Source organism: Topomyia yanbarensis, chromosome 1, assembly GCF_030247195.1.
Source record: "Topomyia yanbarensis strain Yona2022 chromosome 1, ASM3024719v1, whole genome shotgun sequence".
Taxonomy (NCBI): domain Eukaryota; kingdom Metazoa; phylum Arthropoda; class Insecta; order Diptera; family Culicidae; genus Topomyia; species Topomyia yanbarensis.
The window spans coordinates 185494919-185514684 of record NC_080670.1 but is presented as its reverse complement, the minus strand read 5'-3'; the positions used below and the strand labels follow the sequence as shown (position 1 = coordinate 185514684).

At 44.9% G+C, this 19766-nt stretch overlaps 2 protein-coding genes across 3 annotated transcripts in view; one reads left to right on the top strand and one right to left on the bottom strand.

The window, feature by feature from the left end:
- Window positions 1-267: 267 nt before the first annotated feature.
- LOC131684167 (cytoplasmic FMR1-interacting protein) lies at window positions 268-18800 on the top strand. Of its 2 annotated transcripts, none has more exons than XM_058966814.1 (8): window positions 268-319; window positions 774-1035; window positions 1096-2010; window positions 2079-2852; window positions 2908-4287; window positions 17120-17358; window positions 17419-17566; window positions 17634-18800. In XM_058966814.1, exons 2-8 carry the CDS (start codon window positions 826-828, stop codon window positions 17829-17831), a joined length of 3864 nt encoding a protein of 1287 aa, XP_058822797.1. In that variant the 5' UTR covers window positions 268-319; window positions 774-825; the 3' UTR covers window positions 17832-18800. The 2 variants fall into 2 exon arrangements, with proteins under 2 accessions (XP_058822797.1, XP_058822805.1); XM_058966822.1 differs by having other exon boundaries at window positions 314-431.
- The window catches only part of LOC131684180 (cytochrome P450 4c3-like), a 42887-nt gene continuing 41778 nt past the window's right edge, over window positions 18658-19766 (bottom strand). Inside the window, exon 5 of the mRNA XM_058966834.1 lies at window positions 18658-19751. Within this exon, the coding sequence (XP_058822817.1) occupies window positions 18815-19751 (937 nt within the window). The 3' untranslated portion in view covers window positions 18658-18814. The remainder of the gene's footprint in view (window positions 19752-19766) is intronic.

Sequence of the window (19766 nt, the reverse complement as noted above, 5' to 3'; positions counted from 1 at the left end):
ACGAAAGCAAACAACCGAAACATAAATTCCAACGCAGCGAACATGAATTGAAATTCTTTCCTCTTTCAAGTTCTCCCGACGATGTCAATATTACTGAGCTCTAGAGCTGGCATCTGAAACCACGGAATTTTCACATTAAAATATTATGTGAAAAGAATTGGTCACCCTATAATTCGGTCAGTTTTGCGAACTACTGCACGGTTGGCTTGAACAGCGCCATCTTCAAATGAGCACTCTATGCTGCCTGTCCAACAAACAGTTCATGTCATTGATTAGGTATGTGTAAAAATTTGTGTGCGGAGGGCGTGATTCGTGTGAGGTATATATTTTGCATTTTTAGAGGAATTTCGGTGTTGTTTTACATGAAAATACTCACAAACTAAAGTGATAAGTGTCCCGAGTGCCAATATGATGAAGTTTCTGGGAAATACGTACGAATACAACAGAGAAAAGCAATTCTTATTCAGCTCGGATTACATCCGAAGACCCATTTGTCATCCATTTTTCTTGTTCCTCTCGTTCTCCCCCTTCCCGCCCACACCAGTGATTGTTTTCTTCCCCTCGCCCACGAGTAAAGATGTAAACAAACTTTTCGTGTGCTATATTTTTTATAGCACTACGGTTTATTTACATTCTCCTTCGTGGGAGTGATTCGCGTGTTATTTTTTTTCTTTCTGTTCGTTAATTTCGCGGATTGTTAATCAAGCCGTTTAGCTCTGATAACGTTTGCTCTGGCTGTTTTTTTTTTCTAATATCAATCGGTTTTGTTGCAGGCTCTGTTCATTCAAACGAAAGCAGCCGACTGGATAGGAAATAAAACACGACATGGCTCAGGAAAAGATCACCCTGGCCGATGCGCTTTCTAACGTAGAAGTGCTGGACGAGCTGCCTTTACCCGATGAACAGCCGTGTATTGAAGCGCAACCCTGTTCGGTGGTGTATCAGGCTAATTTTGATACAAATTTTGAGGATCGGAATGGGTTCGTCACGGGAATTGCGAAGTATATCGAGGAAGCGACTACACATGCTAATTTGGTGAGTTATAAATTAAAATTGTGCTAGATGGTGTATAGAATGTATTTTTTTCTATTGCAGAATCAATTATTGGACGAGGGTCAGAAGCACGCAGTTATGTTGTACACTTGGCGTTGTTGTTCCCGGGCAATCCCTCAGCCAAAATCTAACGAGCAACCTAATCGAGTGGAAATTTACGAGAAAACGGTTGAAGTGCTAGCACCGGAGGTGAATAAATTGCTAAATTTTATGTACTTTCAACGCAAAGCTATTGAAGCTTTCTCCGGCGAGGTGAAGCGTTTATGTCACGCCGAAAAGCGGAAAGATTTTGTGTCGGAGGCTTATCTGTTGACGTTGGGTAAATTCATTAACATGTTTGCGGTGTTGGACGAGTTAAAGAACATGAAATCGAGTGTGAAGAACGACTACAGTACCTATAGACGAGCGGCCCAGTTTCTGAAAGTGATGAGTGATTCACATACACTACAGGAGTCGCAGAATTTATCGATGTTCTTGGCTACGCAGAATAAAATACGTGACACGGTTAAGGATACGCTGGAGAAGATTGCGGGTTATGAGGATTTGCTCTCGGACGTGGTCAATATTTGCGTTCACATGTACGAATCGAAAATGTACATGACTCCGGAGGAGAAGCACATGCTGGTCAAGGTTATGGGCTTCGGACTGTTTCTGATGGATTCGGAAATATGCAACATCAATAAACTTGATCAGAAGAAGAAGCTACGCCTGGATAGGATCGATAGGATTTTTAAAAATTTGGAAGTGGTGCCACTGTTCGGAGACATGCAGATTGCACCGTTTAATTACATCAAGAGAAGCAAACATTTTGATCCGAGCAAGTGGCCGTTGTCCAGTTCGCAGGCTATCAGTCCGCAGGCTGATTTGATGGTGCATTTACCCACGATTCGGGAGGATCATGTGAAATACATTTCGGAGCTTTCGCGGTACAGCAATGAGGTTACGACCACTTATAAGGTATGTTTTTTAATTTTCTATGAAACTTTGCATTTAAATTCATTTTTTTTTTTTCAAATATTTCACAGGACAATGCCACCGACGCGGAGAACAAAGCTACAGCCGATTTGGCTTTACGAGGCCTACAGCTACTGGCCGAGTGGACATCGGTAGTAACGGAGCTGTACTCGTGGAAGCTTCTGCATCCGACAGATCACCATCAAAACAAAGATTGTCCAGTTGAAGCAGAAGAATATGAGCGAGCCACACGTTATAATTATTCGGACGATGAGAAGTTTGCGCTGATTGAGGTGATTGCCATGATTAAAGGTCTCCAGGTGCTAATGGCTCGAATCGAAACAGTTCTTTGCGAGGCGATTCGTCGCAGTATTTACGCCGAACTGCAGGATTTTGTGCAGTTGATATTGCGTGAGCCGCTACGAAAGGCAGTGAAAAATAAGAAGGATCTTATCCGGTCGATCATAATGTCGGTCCGGGAGACCTCAGCTGACTGGCAGAAGGGAACGGAACCGGCGCACGATCCCGTGATTAAAGGAAAGAAGGATCCTGATGGTGGATTTCAGATCAATGTTCCACGGCTGAATGTGGGCCCATCATCCACACAGTTGTACATGGTGAGGACGATGCTGGAGTCGTTGATAGCGGATAAATCAGGCGGGAAGCGAACCCTCCGGAAGGATATCGACGGTTCTTGTCTGTTGCAAATTGACGCATTTCATAAGCTGTCATTTTATTGGACGTATTTGCTGAGCTTCAGTGAGACATTGCAAAAGTGCTGCGATTTGTCGCAGCTTTGGTATCGAGAGTTTTATCTGGAAATGACTATGGGTCGTAAAGTTAATGTAAGTCAGACTAATTAACATACATAAACTTGTCCTAATTATTATACTATTTCAGAAATGTCTCGTTCGCCATCAACACAACGAGGAATGCAACGACCTCATCACAATGGAGAAACGTATTCAATTTCCAATCGAAATGTCCATGCCGTGGATTTTAACGGATCACATTCTTCGTACTAAGGAACCTTCGATGATGGAATACGTGCTGTATCCACTGGATTTGTACAATGATTCCGCTTTGTATGCATTAACCATATTCCGAAAGCAGTTTTTGTACGATGAAGTAGAGGCGGAAGTTAATCTATGCTTTGACCAGTTCGTGTATAAGCTGAGCGAGCAAGTTTTTGCTCACTACAAACAGTTGGCCGGCAGCATCTATCTGGACAAACGTTTTCGCGTTGAGTGTGAAGTTCTTGGCTTCAACTTTCAGTCTCATCCAAAGAACAATCGCTATGAAACATTGCTGAAACAACGACACGTGCAATTGCTGGGCCGATCTATCGATCTAAACAAACTGATTACTCAGAGAATTAATGCGGATATGCAGAAAAGTTTGGAGCTGGCGATTTGTCGCTTTGAAGCCAGTGATATCACCGGGGTCGTTGAGTTGGAAGCTCTGCTGGCAGTTAACAAACTCTGTCACAAATTGTTGTCCCGATTCCTTGCGCTGGATGATTTCGATGCAATGCTGAAGGAGGCAAACCACAACGTACTTGCCCCGTACGGACGAGTTACATTGCACGTGTTTGTCGAATTAAATTACGATTTTCTATCGAACTACTGTTACAACGCCGCCACAAATCGGTTCGTGCGCAATAAGTTACAAATTCCATTTTCGGGAGCCATCACTCGCGAGAAAGCTCCCGTCATGTCGCACTACTACCTGTGGGGTTCAAAGCCCCTGAATGCTGCTTTCTCCACCCAGTACGGCCAGTACACGGGATTCGTAGGTTCATCCCATTTCCACGCAATTTGTCGCCTTCTCGGGTACCAAGGAATCGCTGTCGTTATGGATATTATTCTAAAAGACATCGTAAAACCATTGATCCAAGGTAATCTACTTCAGTTCACGAAAACACTGATGTCCGCTATGCCAAAATCATGTAAACTGCCCCGCTGCGATTATGGTTCACCGGGAGTGCTAAGCTACTATCAGGCGCATCTTGTGGACATTGTACAGTATCCGGATGCGAAAACCGAACTGTTTCAACTGTTTCGTGAAATGGGAAACTCACTTCTGTTCTGTCTGTTGATTGAGCAGGCCTTGTCCCAGGAGGAGGTGTGTGATCTGTTGCACGCAGCACCCTTTCAGAATATACTGCCCCGTCCGTACTGTAAGGAGGGCGAGAAGCCGGAAACGAAACAGAAGCGGCTGGAAACGAAGTATGCTTCGCTGCAGATTGTGCCGAACATTGAGAAGCTGGGAACCGCTAAGGTAAGTTTTGTTCGTTGGTTTTTGATTAACTTGCTTTGTTTTTAGAAATTGGGGTCCTGAGAATAATTTCGGAATTTGTCAGCGCTCAGTATTATAACTGCATACGATGACTGGTACAAGCGCGCCAAATCGGGCAATTCATCGAATGCACAGGCTTACATAAAATATGGTGGACGGTGCGGGGAAAATTCCACCAATCCGATTTTGAGAATCCTAAAATTTATTCAAGATGTGCGATGAATGTTGCAAGCTAATGAAGCAAGACACCAGTTTTCGTAATACTATTTCTTCACCTGGGAGCTATTGCTGAGAAAATGTGTGCCGTTTGTGCAGAACTAAAGGCCAAGTTGCCTGAAGATTATCAGTAAATATCGTGAATCACTAGAAAGGTTTCTATATCTACACCAGCTGGACCAAATGCTAATTCTTATCGATCATCTTTCTAAGGTCGTCGTGAGGATACTCCCGATTCGTTGACGATCGAAAGCGAGCAAAGAATAGCTGCATTGCTACGATTCCATAACATGTGCCGCAGCAGGGACAGAAGTTCAGAGGCTCGAGAAGTTCTACGAATTCGTGAAAAGTAAGCGCAACGTCCACGGACAGATCAGGGATCTAGTGATTAGCATCAAATCGGTCGAAGCCTATGAGACGCCTAAGGGTGACTGGTATTCCCGTCCTGTGAAAAGAGTAAAGGAAAACTAGAAGAGAAGGGGGTACCGAAGAAACTCAAGAAGGTCAGTGAAGTACAGCGAAATAGCCGACAAATGGAAAAAAAAACAGACAAAAAGATGTAAAAAAGAAGAAAGACCTTCGGTCGTGTCAGGAGAGCTATTGCGGGGACGCTCTAGTCGTTAAAGACAACGACGGCGTGATGCAAGCTGCGATCCTCAAAAGTGTGAGAGTGGATCCCAAGCTGAAGAAACCAGGGGGAGAACGTTGTAAGAACCAAGCCCACTCAGAAAGGTGAGATGCTGTTCAAATTGAAGAAGGATCCTTTCATCAAGAGCTCGAGCAACCTCGAGGGGTCGTGGTAGAATCGGTGGGAGGAAAAGCGAACGTGAGAGCTTTAGTTCAAGAAGCGGTGGTCGAGTGCAGGAATCTGGACGAAATTACAACGGAAGACGATGTGAGGAGTGCACTAATAGAGCAATGAACCTGGAGAAGACCAGATATCAATCAAGTTGAGGGAGGCATATAATGGCACACAGACAGCAGCGATACGCGTATTGCCTGCCGCAGTCAACCAGCTTATGTCGACCGGTAAGGTCAAAGTCTGATAGTCTCAAGAGTCACTAAACAAACGGAGCAGTGTTTAAGGTGCTTGGGTTTTGGCCATCAGGCAGATCTGATTTGTGCAGAAAATGTGAGGGAGAAGGGACACATTGCTAGAGACTGCACAAAGCAACCGAAATGCATGCTCTGCACAAAGGAAGGCAGAAAGGATCACAGGACAGGAGGCTTCTTATGCCCAGAGTACAAAAAGGCGAAAGCAGGCCAATGATGATAGAGATAGTCCAGCGTAATCTCAATCATTCCGACATTCATCAGCAACTGTGTGGCAGTCAAGCACAGAACGAAGTGCGACGTTGTAATTAATGCAGGGCCGTATAGTGTTCCTCCCGGCAACGGTAACTTGGTGGTGGATAGTGCAGGGATGGCGGCAATCCAAGTGATGGGTGGTCTTCCATTCCAAAGGGTGGGAGATAGTACAAACGAAGGTTTCGTGATCACTGGGATCAATGGCAAATTCGTATGTGGCTGTTATGATCCTCCACGGTGGATACCAGAGCAGTACAATCGGATGTTGGATTAGTCGGGCGAAAATCGGTTATCATAGTACGAGACTAACGCTTGGACCATGGACTCGGGAAGCAGGCTGATCAACGTGAGACGTTGCAGCTTTTTGGAAACCCTGGCGAAGCTGGATATAAAGCTCCGCTAGCACATGCCGCAGACGATCGGGAATTTATCATTCTGCAGTCCGTCGCTGATGGATAACATGGTTTGGCGAGAGGGTATGGAAAATAAAGGACCTTTTGTCGGAGCACTTCGTGCAGACAGCATCACATCAATTCCGAATGCCGATGAGCTGTCGGAAACAATAGCGAAGGAGTGTGACGTAACAATGCCGGCGTATTAGTGAAATGAAAGACTCAGCACCCTCCGTGCTACCGGTCTGAAAACCAGAAGACGCGTTCAGATAGACAGTGCGTACGGTAATTTTGCGGGTGGCAAGGACCGCTTTTAAACGTGAGATCGTCGACCCGCTACAAGGAGCTGAGCAGAGAAACAAACTCCAACCCCTGGGGCAACGCTTACCGTGTCGTGTAGGACAAGATCAAGAGTCCAATGACTCCAGCTGGAATGTGCGCTCAAAAACTGAAGACTAGTGTAGATGGACTCTTCCCAAAGCACAGCCCAGCCGCACGGCCGCCTGCACCGTACGATTACAGTCCGTTCTCCAATAACGAGCTTCTAACAGCTGAAAGAGGGTTGAGAACGACGAAATCTCCCGGTCTAGACGGTATACCAAACGTGGCACTGAAGATCGCCATTCTCCCGGTACCGAACATGTTCTGAACAGTGCTACAAACATGCTTGGAGTAAGAGTATTTCCCAGATAGATGAAAGATCCAGAGGCCACCAGGACATCCAGCATCGTATCGGCCTATATTTCTACAGGATACTCTTGGTAAAATTCAGAAAAGGGTCATCCATAACATTCCGATGATCTACGTGGAAACTGAGGACGGGCTACCGCACAGGGATGCACGAAGCCCAGCACGAGATCCTAACACGAGCTGAGCGGCCGCTTTGAACGAACCAAAATCAATAAGCACTGACACCGCTCGTGCTAGGTAACCTTCGTGCTCGAGCTGTAGGATTCAAAGAGCTAGCACAACGAGTTAGCTGGGTAAGCTGGCACGTGCAAGCTCGACGAGCGAGCACGAGTTAACTCAATGAGCTGGCACGGTAAGCTTGTCCGATGAGCAGACAAAGCAAGAAATATGCGTTGGTAAATGTGCGACAGGTTGCTGAAAAAACGATGCAGGTATCATTACACTAACGCATTGTTTTTTTTATTCTACTTTGCCATAGCTGAGCTATAGCTCCGTGCAGCGTGCTAGCTATCACCGTGCTAGCGAGAGCTCTCGCTCTGCGGTGGTCGTGCTATTTGCAAACTCAAGCTCATCGGGAACCAGCACACTAGCTCAATGGATTTAGCTCTGACACATTATGAACCAGTGCACAGGAATAGGACACGGAGCAGCACCGTTCTTGTGGATGTCTGCTACCGCATTGGCATTTCGGATTTCGAAAAGGGATCTTGACAGAGAAAGGATCTTGCGGAGAAAGCATCAAAGCAAGAAGAAGTGGTAATCTACGATCCACGCGAAGGACGCTTTCAACAGCGCCAATGCAAGCATCTGCAAAGGTACTTTCAGAACACAATGCTGGTCTATGAGACGAACATGGGGCAGAAGTTGATTAGGCTCATGTCGGGAGTACCTCAAGGCTTCATACTAAGCCCAATGTGGAAGATGATGTACAATGGAGTGTTAATACTGAAGTCGAGGTCATAGGCTTTGCTGCTGACGTAGTTATAACGATAACCGACGAGATCCTGTAGGATGTGGACATGTCGACGGAAGAGACGATAGACTGAGACTGAGAAAACTCTCCGTCGGTGTAATCTAAGTCCATCGACGCGGACTACATCAGTGATGTGAGACGAAGTACTGGTTGCGGATCGTCGGGGTACCAGCGTACCGGAAACTATGCCCCACTTGGAACCGCCGGACCAACCTTCGCATTGTTTGCCTGCGGAAGAGGGTATAGCCAGAATAACGACCAATAGTGTGCTGCAATGACGAATTTGCTGAAGTATTAGCAGAGTCTCGGCAAAGAGTTGTCGGTCCCAAGAGGTACAGAGAGATGCCATCTCTAAGCGCATAGAATGTCGTACAAGAAATGTGTAATGAAGAGGGGACGTTAAATATCTTCCAGAGAGTAGTCGCGCCGATCCTAGCCGAACTGCAGAGAAAATGGAGTAAAGATCAACGAACTAATGACCTCAGCGGACAGTTTGAATGTGTACAAACTACCGGTTGCCATGAGTTAGGCTAGATCCACCATCGGGGACTAGCTCGAGTAGACGAAGCGGAGATCTAGTGGTTCTCAAAAACGAGCATTAGTACCGGATGCAAAGTCCGGTAGATTCACCGCCCGGGATTATGCAAGTATATTGAAACAATGCTGAGATATAATTGGTTCACGGAACGGACATCGGTTCCGAGATAATTTCCGTCGTCGAGGAACTCTCAGTCGAAGTAGGGTAGTTTTACCGCCGGGAAATATCCAAATTGATCGTGATAAAGCTAGGAAAAGGCGCTAGTGTCTGCTGTGAAGGAGTACAAAACAGCAACACTTAGGGATGCGACAGCTCAGCGCTCGCCTGCGTCAGTAAAGGCTACCGTTTACTTAACTACCCCGAAGCAAGGGAAAGAGAAGTTGGTTGGAGTTGGCTCCAAAGAGGGCAGGTACCTCGTCAGGAGACCCGGCAGGTTCAAAAGGCAGACGCTTGTCCCTGCCGAAGGGAAGGACGCCACTCAATAGGGAGACGGTTGTAGTATCGATGTAGGTCGAAAGGAGAAGTAAAGGAAACAGCAAACACGGAGAGAAAAGTAGAACAAATGAGGAAAGAAAAACTTCCGGCTCGTCAGAAGGCGTCAAAGGCAAAAGCTGGTTTGTCAAAGCAAATGACGCGACGACGTATGCAGTGCTCCTCAAGAAGGTTAGACGCACTTCGGGTTGAAGGGGGATCTTTTAAACTACTAACAGCTCGACTATGCGATAATTATGACCAAATCACTGGCCGAAGAAGCAAAAGTTAAAGCTTTAAGCCTGGAGACAGTGATTGTGTGCAAGGACCTATATGCCTTTACTGAGATCACGACGGTAGATGAAGTGAAAGGTGTATTGAAGGTAAGGTGCAGTTTGGACAAAGTGCACAGGATGATCCTGTTAAAGAAGGAGTACGGAGCAACAAAGCGATGATGCGTCTACCGGTGACCGCTGCAGATAAGGCACTGGAGGTAGGCAAAGATCGAGATGCCCACTGAGAGCCACCCCACGAGTAAATGGACAAAAGGAGAAATGCTTCAAGTGTTTGGGTTTTAGACACTCGGCAGGAAAATCTGAATCACTGTGACACCGCACAGCAACAGTACGGTAGAAACTATGTGTGACGTCACTTTGACGTGCCTAGAGGAGCTTTGTCGCAATGTCCATTCTAATGCGTGGGTACGCCTCAGGGTTGTTAATCGATAATTAATCGTCATCGTCGATAACGTTAATCACCCGTCAATGTCATCGGAAACTCCGTTAACGATAATTTATCGTCGGATTCATCGTCATCGTCGATAATTCATCGGTGGTTATCGCGATACATTTCGCGTTACTTTCCCGTTTATTGGAGTTGAAGTTGATGCGGTTAACTTTCAATTGTTCTGAAATAAATAACTATTGGAGGACATGTTGTTGGCAGTTGAAAATCAATAGTTTTGGACATTTTCTATGCACAGAGGGGTCCGACGATGTGTCAAAATGGAATTTTTTGTCAACTTTTTAGGAGAGTTTTATATTGAAACGAAAGTTATTGGCAGTTGACAATCAATAGTTTTGGACATTTTCAATACACAGGGGGTTCGACGATGTGCCAAAATGGATTTTTTCAACTTTTGGGGAAAGTTTATTATATTGAAGAAGTTATTGGTAAGTGAAAATCAATAATTTTGGGCATTTTCAATGTACCGTCGGTGCGTCAAAATAGAATTTTTTTCAACTTTTCGCGAACTTTTTATATTGAAGGGCAGGTTGTTGGCGGTTGAAAATCGATAGTTTTGGACATTTTCAATTCACAGGAGGATCCACCAGTGCACAGTGTTTCCGAAGTGGCAAAAAGGTGAAAGAAATTCTTTGAACCACGAAAAACATTTTTAGCTATAGTGTCTTCAGCAAAGTTTATTTATATTTTTTGCATTTAAAAAGTATTAGTTGGGTGATTAATCTCTCTAAAGCTGAGCAGCAAGTTTTTGTTTGGTCATTTATGAAAATAAAAAAAACTTTCTTTGGCAAAGTTGTTGAGAATATCTTAAGTATTACCTTCGCTGAAGAGACTATGTGTCTATCTGTCGATTTTAAATTACATTTGTAGAGATTTCTTTGGTATACCCCTGAAAATTGCTTTTAAAAAATACTTTTCCAGGTAATTTTGTAGAATTTCAAAATGATCCAAGATTTTGTTCAGCATAAGAAAATTCAGAATTTTTGAAATGTAAGTTTATTTGTATCTCTTACAACTTAGAAGTTATCGAATGTTTTAGTGCCCAAAAAGCAATATTTTGGTATGGAAGCCGCAAATTTCCGCAGACGAATACCAATACGAATCTGTAAAACAAACACTATCAAAATCGTTTGGTGGGCTCTAGCCTACGTTCAAGTCAAATTCGAGTAAATTCCTTCTTTAGCATATTTTTCTTATCTTAGAGATGCAAAATATACAAAAATAATAATACTGTACTGTAAGACCTCCTTAAGGGAAATTTTTAGAACGGGTTAAGAGGCTTTGTCGAGGGACTAAAGAAGAATATTTTAACCGCTCCGATTTATTAAAAAGAAAGAAAAAATATGTTAGTCCAGGTGTTTGCGTTTCGACTTCGTCTCTTCAGAACCAGAAAAAAATGTGCCGATATTGCCAATGTCATCGATTTATCAGCCTAAAATTCACCAAAAAAAAGTTGTTGGCGGTTGAAAATCGATAGTTTTGGACATTTTCAATTCACAGGAGGATCCACCAGTGCACAGTGTTTCCGAAGTGGCAAAAAGGTGAAAGAAATTCTCTTCGGCTGATAAAAACGGGTCTTCACTGTATTCAAAAAACGACTAAAACTCTATTATGAGGCCGTTCATAAATTACACTACATATTTAAGGGTAAAAGAAGGAAGAATGAAGCATCTTGTTACATAGTGTAGAGAAGAAAGAGGGGACTAAAAGCTTCCTAACTAGAAAAGGTAATCAAACATTGGAAATATGTATGTATATTCTCTTTTTTAAATTCCGAAATCTTCTAGTTTAAATTAAAATTATAATAAAATCTGTTAATCACCACACCACTAAAATGTGTAGTGTGATTTGTGTATGGCCTAATAATAGTGGTTTAGAAGTTTTTTTCAATACACTACAATTTTGCGTGCTATAAATTACTAATTACACAATAGCTCAAAATTTGTTTTTTTCATGGTCAAAACAATTTGGATCACCTTTTTGCCGCTTGGAAACACTGTGCACCTGGGACTCTTCTGTGGACAAACTTACTCGAAAAGTTGAAAAATTCAATTTTGACACATCGTCGGGCCCTTCTGGGTATTGAAATGTCCAAAATTATTGATTTTCAATTGCCAACAACTTTCCCTTCAATATAATACACTTTGTCGAAAAGTTTAAATAATTTCATTTTGACGCATCGTTGGACCCCGCTGTGCAACTGCCAACAACATGTCCTTGAATAGGTATTTATTTCTAAACAATTGAAAGTTAACCGGATCAACTTCAACTCCAATAAATGGGAAAATAACGCAAAATGTATCGCGATAACCGATGAACCGACGATGACGATGAAGGCGACGATACATTATCGTTAACGAGTAACGCCGATAAATTATCGTGAAAAATGTATCGTATTAACAACCCTGGTACGCCTATAGAGATGCCATGGTGAACATAGGAAGCGGTATTTCTACAGCATGAACCGGTGGTATGGCCGCTCACGCCGTACAGGATGACCACGATTAACCAAGGAGAAGTTGATAGCGGTGGCAAACGCCTTGAGAATCAAGAAAGCCCTGGAACCAGACGGTATTCCCAACGTGGCTCTGAAAACAGCAATCCTAACGAACCCGGACATGTTTAAAACCGCTTTGTAAAAGTATTTCGACGATGGTAACTTCCCGACTTTTGGAAGCGACAAAAGCTGATGTTGTTACCGAAACCAAGCAAGCCCCTTGGAGATCCTTCAGTATACAGATAGATATGCTTGTTGGATAGAATCGGCAAAGTACTTGCCGCAGTAATCCTGTACAGGCTTGCTACATACATGGCCTATCCAATATGTAGTTCGGCTTTCGGAAAGGTTGATTCAATGTGGACGCCATACAAACGGTCGGGGAACCTATGGAGACAGCGCGGAACCAAAAACACGCTGAAGGTAAAAAATGCCTTCAACAGTGCTATTTGGACTGCAATCGCGGAATCGCTGAACAGATTGAGAGTTCCCGAGTACCTCTATTACGAAACTGAGTCGGAAAAAGGGGAAACTGAGTCGGAAAAAGGAATAACCCTCACAGCGGGCATTATACAGGGTTCTATACTCGGTCCGACTCTTTGGAATGCTGTGTATGACGGAGTGTTTGAGCTAAGTCTCCTCAGGGGCTTGAAGACTGTCGGTTTTGCGGACAACGTGGTGTTCTAATGAACAGCGAATAAATAGAGGAATAAGTACTCGGCACAGAGACGGTAGATGCTGTGGAAGACTGGATGAGAGAGAGCCGAACTCATCCCAAAACTGAGGTGGTACCCAATCGAAAGGCCGTGCAATAGGCGATAATTTCGGTCGGAGACATTATCATCGGCTAAAAGCGGCCAGTCAGGCTGGGAGTGGTGAGAGACAAACGACTAAGTTTTATTATCCATATGGACTACGTATGCGGAAGCGCCGTAAAAGTGATCTCGTCACTATCTCGGATCATGATCAGCAGTAGTAAAAAGTCACTGGCGAGTGTGGCCACATCGGTCCTCAGATACGTGGGATTTGGGTGAGTGACATCACTGCAGACGAAGAGGAACAGATCTCCGCTGAACAGCACGTTCAGGCTGAGGGCCACGTGGGTTATTAGTGTGTATTGAACTATCTCGTCAGAGGCAGTCTACGTGATTACTGGAACGATTCGCGTAAGCATTCTACTCGAATAAGATAGCGAATGTTACAGAAATCGTGTCACGAGAAGAGTCCAAAACCGAGCACGAGCCGATACGTTAAGCTCGTGGAAATATCAGTGAGAAAACGTGAACTGTAGATATATCCATAGACTAATTCCATACCCACATCGACGGGTGACCAGAGCGCAAGATGAAGTGAACTTCCCCATGATGCAGTTCTTGTCGGGTCTTTCAAGGCTGTTTCAAAAAGTATCTGAACAGGTTCGATCGGGCGAGATCACCGTTCTGCACCGCGTGTGGTGATACAGAGGAAAGGTATGAGCGTGTGGTCTTCGAAAGCCCGCGATGTCATTCAGATCATGGGGACGAACCCCCCCCCCCCCCCCGAATTATTTTGCAGAATTTTGAAAAAAAATCAATATGTTAAACAAAAATTTGCCTAAAATTTCAAATGAAATGAAAGTTTCATTTGCAAAAGTTATCTTGTGAAAATATTTCCGTGTAATGAAAATTGGCTGCAGACTCGACACCTACCTGACGGCACGTTGTGGAGGCTAGCTCAACCGCCGAGGACTATAACAAGTAGATCGCGGCGAAGCGAGGAGCTGGGAGCTTATTGGTTCACGAAACAGATATCGGTACCGAGAGAAATTTCGCAACATTCTGTAGTCCTTGACTGACGGCGAACATGGACTGGAGAGTGTGAGAGAATTATCCCCATAGAGACCACCAGGCGATTCTGCAGCACGAAGAAGGACGGACCGCAAGCTAAAGTGGAAGACGAAAGCCTTTAACGAAAACCTCTTTGTTGAGTTACTTCAGCGAACAACGGAATCAAGTACGTTGATGCGGCAAGAAGGATAGTGACTGCTTGTGACATTACAATGTCGCGAAAACTAGGGCCATGCAGTAGACGGCGTGCAGATTACGGATTGAATGAGTAGCTCAGTACGCTACACGCTGCTTGTCTTAGATCCAGAAAACGGGCTCAGAGCGTAAGATCGGAGAGTGAGAGAGGAGTACAAGCGACGTTTCGAGAAGGTAGGGACTCTTTAAAACGGGAGATCAAGCTTAGCAAGCCAATTGCCATAAGTAGCTGTGCTGAGAAATAAACGCCAATCCCTGGGGGACGCGTACTGAGTCGTCATGACGAAGACGAGGGTCTGCGATACCAGCTGAAATATACCCGGGAAAACTAAAGATAATCGTTGAGGGTCTCTTCGCGAATCACGATTCAACTACCTGGTCACCGACACCGTACGACGAAGAAGAAGGAGGTAACACAGCCGAGTGGTAAGTGACTAACGACGAGCTCAAAGAAGCGTCGATGTGACTAAAATCAAAGAAAACCCCCGGTCCGGATGGAATACCAACCGTGGCGCTGAAAGCTGCGATCCTGGCGTATCCGGACATGTTCAGGATGCTACTGCTGAAGTCTAGATGATGGTAATCCCCGAAATGAGGAAGGTGCAGACACTGACGTTGCTGCCAAACTGTGGGAAGTCACCGAGCCATGCAACCTCGAATAGACCAATGCCGCAGCGTGGCATAAAAGAATGAGCCAGATCCTGAAGAGCTACTTCCAGAGTAGAGCACTGCTGTACCAGACGAACAAACGGGCAATATGCAATGCGAGTCACAGCGGGCGTTCCTCAGGGCTCCATTCTCTGTCCAACACTTTGGAATGAGATGTGCGATGGGGTCTTAATACTGCGGCTTCCTAGGAAAGTGAAAATCGTTGGTTTCGTGGACGATGTGTCACTAACGGTGAGACACTTGAAGAAATGGAGGTGTCGGTGACGGAGACAATGAAACCGCGAAAAGCTGAACAGGACGCTTCGACTGCTGGTCGTACGAGTTGCGATTGTGTACCGGAGGCAGTATGTCTTGTCACCGAGATGATCCCCATCTGCATTACCCTGACGGAGGATATCAAGTGCTACAAACAATGAAACGCCAGAAACGTGAGGAAGATGATGAGAATCGATTCGATGGTGACGTGGTAGCAGGAATGTGACAATACGGAGAAAGGAAAGTGGACCTACCGGCTCATCCAAACCTGTCGGCGTGGGTCAATAGAAAGCACGGAGAGATGACCTTCCACCTGAAACAGCTCCTACCGAACCACGGCTGCTTAAGGAGTATCTTCATCGGTGTGGGTACGCATAATGTAGCCTACAGAATGACAAGCGACGCAAAGACGTGGAACACAGTAAACAGAGATATGATGTAGATCAGTGATTCTCAACCTGGGGTCCGCGGACCCCTAGGGGGCCGCGAAGTCATTGCTGGGAGTCCGCGAAGAAACATATATTTTCCGAGTGCATATTGAAATTTCAAGTCATGTTTCCTAACAAATTGAAAATAACATATTGATAGCATACAAAATTGATGTTTATCTATGGGGGTCCGCAGCAACCCTGTGTGATATCTATCATGACCGTCTTACAGCGGAATGGACATCGAACAACGGTTTCGGGAGAGCAATCACCGCCAGGGAACTCTCCGCAGGTATAAGCTAGATCCACCGCCGAGGACTAGTCGAATAGACTGCAACAGAGCAGCGGGTATGAGTCGTCGAAACGCCAGCGAACCGAACGTCACGCTCCATGCGGATTCGCCAGACCGACCACGACACCCCATCGGTTGTTCCGATAGAAAAATAGCGAAAACCAAAGATGAATCGATATTGGGAGAACTTTTTTCGCCAGGGAACTCTCCGTTAGCGTAAGCTAGATTCACCGCTGGGGACTAGACTGAGTAGACAGCGACGAGACACCACTAGTCACGGGACATCGGCGCACCAGTGCACCGGACACCCTGCTTCACCAGAATCGCCGAACTGACCTCGGCACCTAGCTGATTAGCTTGATCTCGGGAGAACTTCTCTCTCCGGGGAATGCGAGTCTGTCGGAGTAGGTCAGATCCATCGTCGGGGACTAGACCGAGTTGTTCACGAACAAGTCGAGGAGCTGAATGGGTCATCAAGGAAGTAGTGCTAAATGGCCCAAGAAGAGAACTAAAGGGCTTAAAGGAGTTGCGGTGCTAAATGGCACCGGTCACGGAGCCAAAGGGCTCAAGAAGTTGTAGTACTGAAAAATCGGTATCGGGAGAACTTCTTTCGTCTGGGACCTCTCCGTCAGCGTACAGTCAGATTCACCGCCGGGAACGAGACCGCGTAGATCGCGACGATACACCACCAGCCGCGCCGGGGCTCCAGCAAACTGGATGCCCTACTCTACCGGAATCGCCGAACTGACCGCAGCACCTGGCTGGTTGGCTCGCATTCGAACTTCTCTCGCCGGGGAACTTTTCGTCGAAGTAGGCTAGATCTATCGTCGGTGACTAGACCGAGTAGTTCGCGAACCAGTCGGAAGCTCAACGAAGAAGTGGTACTGAATTGCACAAGGGTACTGAAGGGCTCAGTAAATTAAACAGTCTGAAGTTTGCCGCCCAGATTGTCCTCGTAGGGGAAGAGCATTAATTCTATACCAACATCTAGCTTTCCTACCTTGACTACCCAAACCCGTTCCCTGAGTTGTTGGTTTTAAACTTTTTTTCCTGTTCAGAATGTTTTTGAACATTTTTTCATATATATACAAAAAAAATCATATCCCCCCCGAAAAAATTTCTTACTACGCCACTGAACGGCAAATTGTACGCAGTGACATGCGTCCCGATGGTGGTTGAATTATTCCGTCATAGCTGATTGAACTGATGATGGTGAAGCAGGCTGATGATGTAAACTGTTATTACGAAAATTAAAACCAAATCGACTTGAGGTTCAGTGCAACACGCTAATAAGTATTCCTTCTCTTCCCTTTCAAACAGCAAACAATGATAGCTAGAGAGGGAGATCTTCTGACCCGCGAACGACTCTGCTGTGGCCTCAGCATATTCGAAGTTATCCTCGGTCGGGTAAAGTCCTTCCTCGACGATCCAGTTTGGGCTGGCCCACCACCAGTGAACGGCGTAATGCACATTGACGAGTGTTCCGAGTTCCATCGACTTTGGTCGGCGCTACAGTTCGTGTACTGTATACCGGTGGCTGGAACGGAGTACACCGTAGAGTGAGTTTATGTCAGTGCGTGTGTGTGGAATAAAGATAATATGGAATTTATTAATTTCAGAGAACTTTTCGGCGAAGGTCTCCACTGGGCTGGATGTGCAATTATTGTTCTGTTGAATCAACAGAGAAAGTTCGAGGCTCTGGATTTCTGCTATCACATTCTACGAGTGCAGCGTGTCGATGGAAAGGATGATACCGTTAAGGGAATCGTAAGTGAAGCTTGCCGTTTATGTTTGAATGAACTAGATAGTTGATGAGGATTTTGCTTTTTTTCAGAATCTAAAACGCATGGTCGACCGCATCCGTCGCTTCCAGGTGCTGAACTCACAGATCTTCGCAGTGTTGAACAAGTATCTGAAGAGCAACGACGTCGAAGGTTCCAATGTGGAACATGTACGTTGTTTCCCTCCTCCACCACACCCCACGGTAGTTCCGTCACACTACCACGACCCGAACAAATTACGATCGCAGTAAATTTTGCCTTCTATTTGTTGTAATATTTAGTAGCGGGCCTCACATCAAACGTATAATATTGATATGTTGTATTTATCATATATTTTTGCTTTGCATTTGGCTCAACGAGTCTTAAGGATTTATGTTAGGATGTATTTTTAAAGATATTTATTCTGTTCCAATGATTACGATTTATATGTTCGTCAAAGCGTATGTATTACGAGAAAAGTCTGTTTTAGTTTCGATTTACATTGTTTCGCTTTTGCGAAGCAGTATATAAAAATTATTTGAAAATATAGGCAAACTAGAGTTATTAAAAGATTGCATTATATGAGCTTTCTAAAAGCATATTAGCATATTAATCTGCGCAGATACATCGCAACCGATTCGTTAGCGGAGTCATCATCAAAGCGGTTATATCAAATGAACTACCCAAAAATAAATAAAAAGAGAATATAATGCATTTTCTACTGTGTAATATCTTGTCTGTATTGAAAATTACTTCATCGGCCATCGATTCTTTCCTTAGTCATCCCTAGATATGTTCCAACTAATTATCTACTGGCTATTATATTCGCAACTCAGTCACATATAGACAGGAACTTTCCTAGAACAAGAATCGAACATGCGATTAGGGGCAGTTTACACTTATGTCATATTCTTGTCAGAATTACAGAAAAATGAACACCTAAGATCATCCTATATCATTTATCAATTTCGGAAAAGTTAATGAAAGTGGCTGCTAGAACAGTTGAAGCTATTATTTTATACAAAGCATTATTTATTATTCGATTGGTCTGTTTGTGTACAATGCTCCTGCGTTATCAAAGCGACTGGCATGCTTCCACTCTATGGATTACATAATAACGGATGGTTCTAATTCCTGTACTAGTGCTGCATCCGTATAAGAAACGATGACATTGAAAATCATACACAATTTATACACCATATATTTCATAAAATAAACCTAAACAGTGATTAAAATTAAAACCGACACAAATTTTTCATTCCCGTCGACTAATCTTTATCCGCAAGCCATCCTTCGGTCTCAGAATCAGTTCCCCAAGCAGGGTAAGATTCTCCCTTCGATCTACCGCCTCTATGCGGTACTTTCGCAGCACGGCCGAAATAATCGATTTCTCCTCCAGCACGGCAAACTTCTGCCCGATGCAGTTTCGCGGTCCCGCACTGAACGGGATGTACGCGTACGGGTGCCGCCCGCGACAGTTCTCCGGCAGAAAATTATCCGGATTAAACTTGTCCGGGTTGGGGAACACCTCCGGATTCCTGTGCAGCTGATAGACCACAATCATCGCTGTCGTACCGGCAGGGATAGTGTACTCTTCAATCTGGACGTCTTCGGTCAGCTTCCTGGCAATCAACGGAACGCTCGGGTACAATCGGAGACCTTCCTTGATGCAGCACTCGAGGTACTTCATTTCGTTCAGTTCTTTCATCGTTGGAAATCGTTCCCGATCGCCGTCCATAATCCGATCGATTTCCTCTACGATACGATCCTGGATGGCTGGCTCAGCTCCCAGAAGAAGCAGTATCCACGAGATGGCAGCTGAGGTGGTGTCATGGCCTTCGAACATGAAGGTGTCAACCTCTTCGCGGATGTCCTCGTTGGATAGCACGGCGCCATCTTGGGATGCTTCGATCAACAGGTCCAGGAAAGCGAGACGCTTTTTACGGCCAAATTCTTCGGGGTTGTTGTTTCCATCTAGGGTGGAGTTGGCTTCCGCTGAACTCTCGCTTGGGTTGTTGTTTGACTGTTTTTGCTTGGTTATTTCTTCTTTGCGTTCGCGGATCACTCGGTTGGAAAACTCGTGCAGGATGGCGAGACATCGTTGGTGATTACGGTAGCCTTCAGTTCGTTTGAAAATAAAGTCCGGCTGGAGCCATATCCTTTGCTGACGATTCTGGACGATGCTACCTATTCTGTGGATAGAAGAG

Bases quoted from the DNA above. Each gene is read 5' to 3' on its own strand.
- LOC131684167 (XM_058966814.1), top strand. From the start codon at position 826: ATGGCTCAGGAAAAGATCACCCTGGCCGATGCGCTTTCTAACGTAGAA. The intron at 2,011-2,078 runs GTATGTTTTTTA...AATATTTCACAG, and splicing joins AGGTTACGACCACTTATAAG to GACAATGCCACCGACGCGGA. The intron at 17,567-17,633 runs GTAAGTGAAGCT...GCTTTTTTTCAG, and splicing joins ATGATACCGTTAAGGGAATC to AATCTAAAACGCATGGTCGA.